This window comes from Papaver somniferum, chromosome 3, assembly GCF_003573695.1.
Source record: "Papaver somniferum cultivar HN1 chromosome 3, ASM357369v1, whole genome shotgun sequence".
In the NCBI taxonomy this organism is placed as follows: domain Eukaryota; kingdom Viridiplantae; phylum Streptophyta; class Magnoliopsida; order Ranunculales; family Papaveraceae; genus Papaver; species Papaver somniferum.
This window is the reverse complement of record NC_039360.1, coordinates 90,141,620-90,151,205: the sequence shown is the minus strand read 5'-3', so window position 1 is coordinate 90,151,205 and position 9,586 is coordinate 90,141,620. Positions and strand designations below refer to the sequence as shown.

The 9,586-nt window shown below is 37.5% G+C and overlaps 1 protein-coding gene across 3 annotated transcripts; it reads left to right on the top strand.

Moving 5' to 3' along the window:
- Window positions 1–5,776: 5,776 nt before the first annotated feature.
- Window positions 5,777–9,391, top strand: LOC113356783. Of its 3 annotated transcripts, XM_026600001.1 has the most exons (7): window positions 5,786–5,949; window positions 6,053–6,288; window positions 7,316–7,406; window positions 8,061–8,224; window positions 8,568–8,595; window positions 8,702–8,810; window positions 9,058–9,391. In XM_026600001.1, exons 2-7 carry the CDS (start codon window positions 6,055–6,057, stop codon window positions 9,137–9,139), a joined length of 708 nt encoding a protein of 235 aa, XP_026455786.1. In that variant the 5' UTR covers window positions 5,786–5,949; window positions 6,053–6,054; the 3' UTR covers window positions 9,140–9,391. The 3 variants fall into 3 exon arrangements, 2 of the variants coding, with proteins under 2 accessions (XP_026455786.1, XP_026455785.1); XR_003363180.1 differs by having other exon boundaries at window positions 5,777–6,288; window positions 8,061–8,174; XM_026600000.1 differs by having other exon boundaries at window positions 5,789–6,288.
- The last annotated feature ends 195 nt before the right edge of the window (window positions 9,392–9,586 follow it).

Below are 9,586 nucleotides of genomic sequence, written 5' to 3'. Positions count from 1 at the left end.
CTACTTGTGTTCCGTTTTCTAAGTTTCTCGTCTATTATTATTCTGAATTCTGCCTTTATCGTAATAGTTACCAGAGTATAGAGATCAATACGTATCAAATATCCCCTCGAGTGACATGATTGATGTCTCATGTGAAATACGCTTTGCAAACGAGTATTTAGTTGGTCAACTGTTGACTTGGATAGACCGCGAGTCTTATCTTTTATGAATCGAGCATAATTCTTAATGACGAATGTGAGGTGCTATGTGACTTATGATGGATTAAACATAAGGTGTCTGCTGGGACAACAACGATGCCTAGATGTTGAGTCTGATAAATTGTGACATATCGTTGTGCCAGCCAATGCGACAACTGGATTCATGAACTCCGGTCTGATGAGATTGTTGGATCGATCATTGACTAATATGTGTTCTGATTTGTCAAGTATTTGAAAGGAAATCATATTTTCCCGATTTATTATTATCATCGACCCATCATGTCATGAGTAGTCAAATGACTAAGTAGAGAGATTAAAATATCAAAAGATATTAGATGATTGACCAAGTGGATGGTCGTCCAATGAAATACTGTATGATCGACCAATGAAATATTTCTGCTTGGACGAGCAACAAAAAATGTTGGTAGCAAAACCGATCAATGGGTATGAGGACCGACCGTTGGTGGTGGTGAGACCGGCTAGGCGGTGTATGGAGGATTGTCCAATTAGTTTAAAGCGGACTAATCAAAGTATGGAGGATTAACCAAATGGATGATTTATCAAATTGTTAATTAAGGAACGGGTGGTACAAGACGTCCATGGTGGACAAGGGAGCGATCGTTCGTGGTGGTGCATGGGCCACCATGTCGATGACTGTCCATTCTTGAGAATTTTGGTATTTGTTGGTGGTCATTCAAACATTATTTTGTAATTTCAAAAGAGTTTGATCTTGATTGAAACTCTCAATTTTACTTGAATGAGGAAGTAGGATTTTGCTTAAACGTCCAATGTTTGAAAATATTAAAATAATAATATTTTAGTATATTATATGGTGTAAAGACCTAGTGGTTACGAGGCCACTTGCTATGTTAACTGTATGGTGAGTTGAACGACATTTGACAAGATATGGAAAATTAATAGTTTGCTTGAATGAGGAAGTAATGATTTCAGGAAATACTAATAAAATAAAAATAAGGAGTAAAAAAGGGGGGCCAGCCACGGCAACGACAGCATGGCCGGTCGGTGGGTTCGGTCTCACGCCTCTCTCTCTCTCTTGGTGAATTTTCCATATGCTCGTTTGTCCATGCTATTAGGTGATCGTTTAAGCATTATTACTAAATACACCGACACAATTTTCTCGGGGCTTACTCGGTGGTGGCGCTAAGAATTAGTTAATTAGTGGCTTTATTCGAGAACATGGTACATGATGGCAGTAGTACTATACTGTTTATGAAATTTTTATTCTGCATAGTCAGGGAACACCGGTGGCATCGTGAAAACTTCATCGCTCTATACTAGTGATCAATCCATCAAGAAGCCGTCCAATCACTAAGATTATACACATATGTATTCTACAGTCATCGTAACAAGGGTTTTCATGTCTAAATTATAAAATATGAATTTTACATATTCATCTAAAACCGAGTCTGAAATATACAAAACTATAATTTTATAATTTTAGCATTCGTCAAAAATTCACCATCAACAACACCACACACTTATATGACACGGGTTTAAAAAAGTGAATGCATCCACACTCGGCAGTCGCACCCGTACAACTCCAATCTGTTGCAAAACGTGACAAAATCAAACGATTGCAAGTTTTGTAACGAAGATTAACAGTGGAAAAAAAAATTGCAACCGAAATTCGCAACAGGGGCAAAGCTGTTGCAAAATTTAGTTACGAATCAAGAAAAATGGTGTAGTGATTTTAAGAAGAACGACTTCTCAAGCTTATTTGACTTCCAATATTTCTCAAACTTCGCTGAATTCCACCACCAGGACTTGACTGTACATCACCGGGATCCACATGACTTACACCTGCACCACTAGGACTTGGACATGTACCACAATGACTGGAATATGCCGGGGTAATAATGTCAAACATCATGTTATCCATGAGTCTTTGCATCCCACTCAAGTGGAATCTCTGAATTCCATGTAGTACATCGTTAATCTTTCAACTGGTTACGATAGTACTCCGGTGTAACTTCTACCCCCAGTATAGATAAGTTCGTTTAATACCACTAGGAAACAATTGGAATAATAAATTTTCCAGACGAATATATATACACACACACACGTATGTTCTAATAATATGTCGGTATACCGATGATGAACCCATTTGGCTACTGGAAAAATCAAAAAATACGTCGCATGTCTCTAAAAGAGGTTGGAACAGAAGATATTCATCAACATGTGGCATCCTACCTAAAGCTGAAAAAATTTGGAGAAGAAGAGAATGCATGAAAAGGAATGGTCGAAGGACCCTCCATTTTATCCTATATTTAGTCTTTAGTCCACCAATATTTACCATTTAGCCGCCCAAATTTTTATAGAACTATTTTTAGCCCCTACATAGAATTTTCTGGCTCCGCCACTGAGCGATATAGTCAAACCCGCTAGCAACAAAGACTCTGTCGATGGTGTTATTCCAGTTATAGTCAATATCGCTCGATAGCATCTCCCTTGCCAGGCCACTGGCATAGCAAATAGAAACTCTTAAAACTCCATGGGAATCGGCCTTGGCCTATAACCGGGCATAAGATTAAGAAGTTAACCCAAAAATACCAAATCACTCTACCACGAGGCACGACGTTCTCTTCTTTTCAATGATTGGTTGTCTCATAATTAACCTGTGTTCGTTATTTTCTGTCTCGTAAATCCGTTTTCTATTTTAATTGTTCTTACGAAAACAATTGCAACACTAGACGTTAAAGTAAAAAGTGGTAAACAAGACAAAAAAAGAAGAAGAAGAAGAAGAAGAAGGAATCGTGTTAAATAAGGGGATATACACAGAAGAAGAACTTAAATTATTCCGTTTATTATAAAAAAAAAAACCGGAATTAGGGTTTTTTTGAGATTGAACTATGAAGATTAAGTTTTTTTCCGGATATGGAACCTTCAAATTTACAAGAAGGTGTTATTATCTTTGATGATAAGAAAGATGAACAACAACAACTGCGTGTTAAGAGGAAAACTTTACAAGCTGTACTTGAACAGTGTCAAAGAGCTTTAAATTTGATTAATAGTTGTGAAGTTGATGATGATGATGGTGAAGATGATAATGAAAGTGAGGTGGAGATTGGTGAGGATTCGTTGAATCATTTTGGTGATGATGATATTGTTCAGGTAATTTTGGGTTTTATCAGATCTTTGTTTATCGAAATTTTGTTCAATTTTAAGAAAATTTTATGAGTTTTTGTTGATTTTTTTTTTTACCATTGGCAGACCTACGGGTGGCGTCAAATTGTTGGGTGGTCCTGTTAGCTTAGATTCTCAATTCTGCAGTCAGTTGGTGGAGCAACGCATATTCAAAACCATTCCTCTTATGGATTCTGTTCGCAAGCTTCGTGAACTACGGATTGAGTTACTACTTCTTCGTAGTTGCACCGGTGTTTCACGTCTTTATTTCTCTATGCGTCCAACTGATCCAGTGACTGTTCGAAGGGCGCAATCTATTTATTATGATTATATTTTTAAGTATTTTTAGCAAGTAATTACCGGCGATGGGCCTGGTTTTGGACCCTTACAACAACGCTTGGCTTCACTCCCCTTAAGAGACGGTGGATTTGGTATATACAGTATGGGTAATACTAGTCATTACTTTTTTTCTCACCTCGTGGGATCAAACCAAATCATTACAAGATAATATCCTGCGTAAAGCCAACATTTTAGGTACCAGCTCCGCATTTCAGTTAGCTATTGATCAATACATTCAGGTATGTGGTTCTTTACCCCCTTCTTTCAGTATCGACGACACTGCCCCACATCTTATGAGCACTCTGGTAATCTCATACTTCGAAGATGTAAAGAAGGATATGCCCACTAAATACCAAATGTCTGATAGAGATTTTGTCTTGTGGCAATGCAATAAAACTAAGCACGCACAAGATTATCTCATAGTTGTTCCTATTGAAGGTCTTAATCAAAGTATGGGGCCTCGTCATTTTAGGTATGTACTTTGTTATCGCCTAGGCATTCCTCTCTTTGAGGCATGCATCCTATGCTCAAGCTGTAACCGTGAGATGGATATCTTTGGTGATCATGTTGTACATTGTGCTAGTAATGTTGGTTTAAAATTCCGTTATGACATGGTTCGAGATACTTTAGTTGAAGTTTTCTTTAGAGCTTGCGTTCCTGCAGGGAAAGAGGTGGGTCTAGGATTCTTGTCTAATAATGGTACAGAGTTGCGTCACGCTGATCTTTTGGTCTACAATTGGGAGAATGGTAAGGATGTATGCATGAACGTTACTGGTGTTTCGCCTTTCACTGGTGGTGGTATTCGGTCTTTTAAGCCTGGCATCGCTATTTCCGATGTTGTCTCTCAGAAACACAATAAGTTTTTAGACAAATGTGTCTCACACGGTTATGGTTTGAGTGTCTTGGCTTTCACCACCCTTAGCGAGTTAGGGGAAGACACGATATACTTCCTGAAAAGACTGAAGAACTGCATTGCTCGACATGTTGCTAATGTTAAAGTTGGTAATTTCTTATTTCACAGGTTAGGGATTGTAATTCAGAAAGGCATAGATGCCCATATTGTTGTTAGTCTCCCTACCAAACCGCTTGTAATAGAAGAGTTATGATTTACAATAATGAAAAACAAAAAGTTAAGAATGTGATCTTTCGCCACCTTGTTGTATTCATCAAAAACTTGTAGTTGATAAATCTAATAGTGGGAAAGTCCTACAGATCTTCATATTAGATGGTTCTACTTCGGATGTAATTTTAACTCCTTTGGAGCTCTAGTTTCTCAATGCAATGCCTTATTCACACATACACAAAAAGAAAAAGAAAAATTGTGAAAAAATAATACTTGATTCAGGGGTAACTTAGTCATTTTCCATATATCCATATCCTTCTCCCGAAACAATTAGTAATCCCTAAGAGCGTCCACAGTGGTGCGAGTATAACCAAAGACTAAAAAAAAGACTAAATTTGGGTTTAGTCCGTCATGTGGCGTAGTGGGAAAAGAGTATATTTGGTCGCGCGTTGATAAACATTACGCCTGGGATCAGGCGTTGGTAAAGATAACGCCCGAATGGGGCGTTGGTAAAGATAACGCGCGGGTGGGGCGTTGGTATAGTATACGCTTCAGAAACAAAAAAAAAAAAAATGGGGCGGAGGTATAAAGCCCGCCCCATGTAAGTTTTGAAAATTTGTGAAAGTGGGGCGTTAAGTATATCAACGCCCTGTTTCATGCGTACATTATATTAACGCCCCATCGGGAGTACATTATATCAACGCCCCGTTTCAGGCGTACATTATATCAACGCCCCGTTTCATGCGTACATTATATCAACGCCCGATGAATGGCGGAGATTATATCAACGCCCGATGTGTAGCGGAGATTATATCAACGCCCGACTATATTTGGATTTGGTCCTGATCGCAGATCAAATTTGGTATGGATTTTACTCTTTGATCAAATTTTGATCGATGGTCCGTCCCACTACGCCAGCCCACTCGACTGAAAATTTGGGTTTACTCGTCCATTGTAGTTGCTCTAATGGGCATAAGATTAAGGACTTAACCCAAAAAGAGACCAAAATCACTACCATCACTACTCTTCAATGATTGGTTCTCTCCTAATTAACCTGGGTTCGTTATTTCCTGTCTCGTAAATCTGTTTGTTTAATTGTTTTATTATTGATTTTCTACGGGAAACAATCGCAACACTAGACGTTAAAGTAAAGAGTGATAAACTAGACAAAGAAAGAAAAGAAGAAGAAGGAATCGTGTCAAATAAGTATATACACAGAAGAACTTCAATTATTCCGTTGATTATAAAAACAAAAATCGGAATTAGGGTTTTTTTGAGATTGAATTATGAAGATTTAGTTTTTTTTCAGATATGGAACCTTCAAATTTACACGAAGGTGTTATTGTCCTTGATGATAAGAAAGATGAACAACGGCAACTGCGTGTTAAGAGGAAAACTTTACAAGCTGCACTTGAACAGTGTCAAAGAGCTTTAGATTTGATTAATAGTGGTGAAGTTGATGATGATGGTGAAGATGATGATGGAAGTGAGGTGGAGATTGGTGAGGATTCGATGAATCAGTTTGGTGATGATGATACTGTTCAGGTAATTTTGGGTTTTATCAGATCTTTGTTTATCGAAATTTTGTTCAATTTTAAGAAAATTTTATGAGTTTTTGTTGATTTTTTTTTTATTGCGTGATCTATGAGTTTAAATTGATGAATTAGAAAGAATTGCTTAGGATTCTGTGGAATTCTGTAGGGAGTAATTAGATTGCAAACAGATTTAGACTGTCATATGGTGTGGAGGAGGGCTAAGATGTGAAATTTATTGAATTGGAGAATAAGTATATCTTAATTGTCATGCAACCTGCTTCTAAAGGTTGAATTGCGTATAAACAGTAGAAGATTGTGTGTTTGCTAAAATAGCTGCAGGAAATTGAGAATGGACCGTCCTTAGAATTGTAAAATTAGTGGGGAGGTAAACTGAGTTAAGTATGGAACTTGAATTGAGCAAGTTCAGTTACATGTGGTGAGGGATTCACAAGAAACTGGTAGACTTACGGTTTAGTGTCCCAATATTCAGGGGAACATGAACCCTTTACACTTTGACCGCTTTTGGATTCGAACGGAGCATGCAACCATTGCTTGATTCAATGGAAAACCTGGTTATATACATTTATGGATGGAAGAGTACAATTTGTGAAACTAAACTCCTTGCAACATCCATAAGATTTCTTTTACCTGTTGGTGGATGTTTGAGCGAGAATCTAAAATGTAAATACTTACCCAGGACCTGAACTCGTTCGTTATTTTTATGATGAGAGTATGTAAATTGCGGATCAGACCTGCTAATTACTACCTCAAGTTGCATGGTACTTTCTTAGGTGGTAGATAAGGTTGTAGTGATCGTCTATTGACATCTTAGTCGCTGAGATAGACCCAAGGAGGGTTTTGGCTTTATATGAGTACTTGTAGCCTTACAGTTGCTACTATGGAGTCACATAAGATATTACAGGATGTATATAGTTTTCCGGTTGCTGTATGTCTCTGTCTTTATATTCCATTATCACAATGTAGATTCTGCACAACTGTGCTGATTTTGGTCTTTGTCTTTATTTTAATATCTGCAGCTATGTAACTTTCTAAAGTCTGGAGTCGACTCCCCCAACTTTCTTGAAAAGCTTGGGACCACCAGTGCTTCAGTCCCGCAAAATCCTGCTGGTACGTTTCTGACTATCAGTATTTCCTGACTGGTGATTATCTGCTACCTTAATGTGAAACAAAATAGTGGTTATCTTTTTATTGAACTTGTAGTGGTGTTACTTCCATTTGCATTAGCTTGCCCAAAACTTGTAACAGGAGAATGAGGTATATCTTTTGGGGGAATCTGGAACTCTTAACATCCTACCCTATTCTTAAAAAACACTTTATTACAGACCTTGTTTGAGCCAAACTATAGTATAAAGCGGTTTTGCAATTTTAATTTCTGGAGAAAATTTTCTATCTGTTCAACTACAATAGATCAAAAATCCTATTTGGTCTGAGCATTCTGTTGGTTTTGGAAGTAATTCCTAGTAGCTGATAGTGTAAGGAAGTCTGTAAAAGATGGAATTCATCATGATTTTTCAGGATGGTGGGACCCATAACCCCACCCTGTTTGGTGATATGAGGATTATTACAAAACCATTCAAAGGATAGAGAATTACTCAACAAATGAGTTATTCACATTCAAGAACATTGCTCTAAGTACTCTCTTCTTCTGAGCATGTATCTTAATAATACCTTAGACTTATTGCTTTAGAATTAACAGTATATGCTGCTAAGACCCTTCTTTCCAAGCGCAGATTTGAAAACTAATATGCATCTAAATGGCAGCTGAAGAAGGTGGCTCCTGGGACATCGTTTGTGAAAATGATTTATGGGATGGTGAGGATATTGAATTGGACCAAGAAAGTTATGTTCTTGTTCGGCAAGAAGATATACTGGAGGGTATTGCTTCCTTCACGTCTGCATATTTGTTGTCACTAAAGCAAACTAAAGTATGTGACCTTCTCCAGTGTGCCTTGACTTTTGTGCTTCAATCACACCAAGCACTTTTTTATCTCATCTGAAAAATGAGTCATTTAGGTTACCTAATTTATTATATTGCCTTGATTTAGTATGTCTGGTCTCAAGGCAGTGAAGAGTTCGGTCGAGCATTTAGAAGTTCTCATCACCTTATTCTTCTTTTTCATTCATGTTTCAGTGATTAAGAAGTTGCACCGTCGTTTTTCTCCTTTTGATGAAATTGTTTGTTTGGTATTTGGTTGTTCTTATCTGACAACATTATTGATGGAAAAAGGTTATCTGAAGTTTGATTATTATTCATTTCTGTGTCCTCAGGAACTAACACCCAATCAACTCCAAGAAGGTAATAATCGACGAAGTTGGTTCCTTCTCTTACTAATTATAATTTCTGTTTAAGCGTGTTCGAATTTGGATAAACTTCCTGATGTTTTCAAGTTTTTCCCTTGCAGCCTTGAGCAGAACTTTCTGTACTAAAAAGAAAAAGGGTAAACTTCGAAAAGCATGGGATGGAAGCAAAGTTATCCACAATGTAGCATCATGGGGAGCCACTGCCATTGGGTAGGTCATTCCATACTGAAATTGAGAATTCCCATATCATGTTAGCTATATTTGCTTACTTAAATATTGAAGAACAGAGAAAAATGCATATTTTCATTTTCAGAGTTCATATCTATTTATGCTACTCCCTCCGTTTTTGGAAAAGAGATATAGGCCAAATTGAAAAAGTGAAAGTATCTCTTTTCCAAAAACGGAGGTAGTATTGTACTGCTGATCCAATAATTTGATGTTCTTTTGTTTCCAACAGGATATACCAAAATCCAGCTCTGTTTAGGGTAGCTACTGTGGCCTTCTGGACTTCCTGCCGTGTTATATCGAAACTTTTCTGAATCTCTCCTGATAAATTCTGGGAGACATTTTCGTTGTTTGTGATGCTTGGAAAATGGTGCTATGTTCCATTAGGGGCTCTCAAGTTTGAGGTCCCCTGTGTAATATACTGTTTGTCTTTGATTTTTACAGATTAATTGGTTGTTTTTGTAGTCAGTTTGTATATATTTTTATTTCTCTTGGAAAAGGATCACCTTGTACAGTTGTTTTTGAACACTCCCGTGACTATTAATGCAGTATAACATATAACTACATCACCCGCTTAACAAAAATACATGCCTATTCATCCTTGATGGTTTCTTCGCTGCCAACACAGGCCTAATTGTAACCAGGAGAATAAAATGTTCTTGATCGACCGGAGTCTGAACTGTTTACAGCTGCGTCATGCAGTGTCCCAGTTCTACGGTTTATAGGAACACGCTACACAAGAAAATTGTTACTTTTGATAG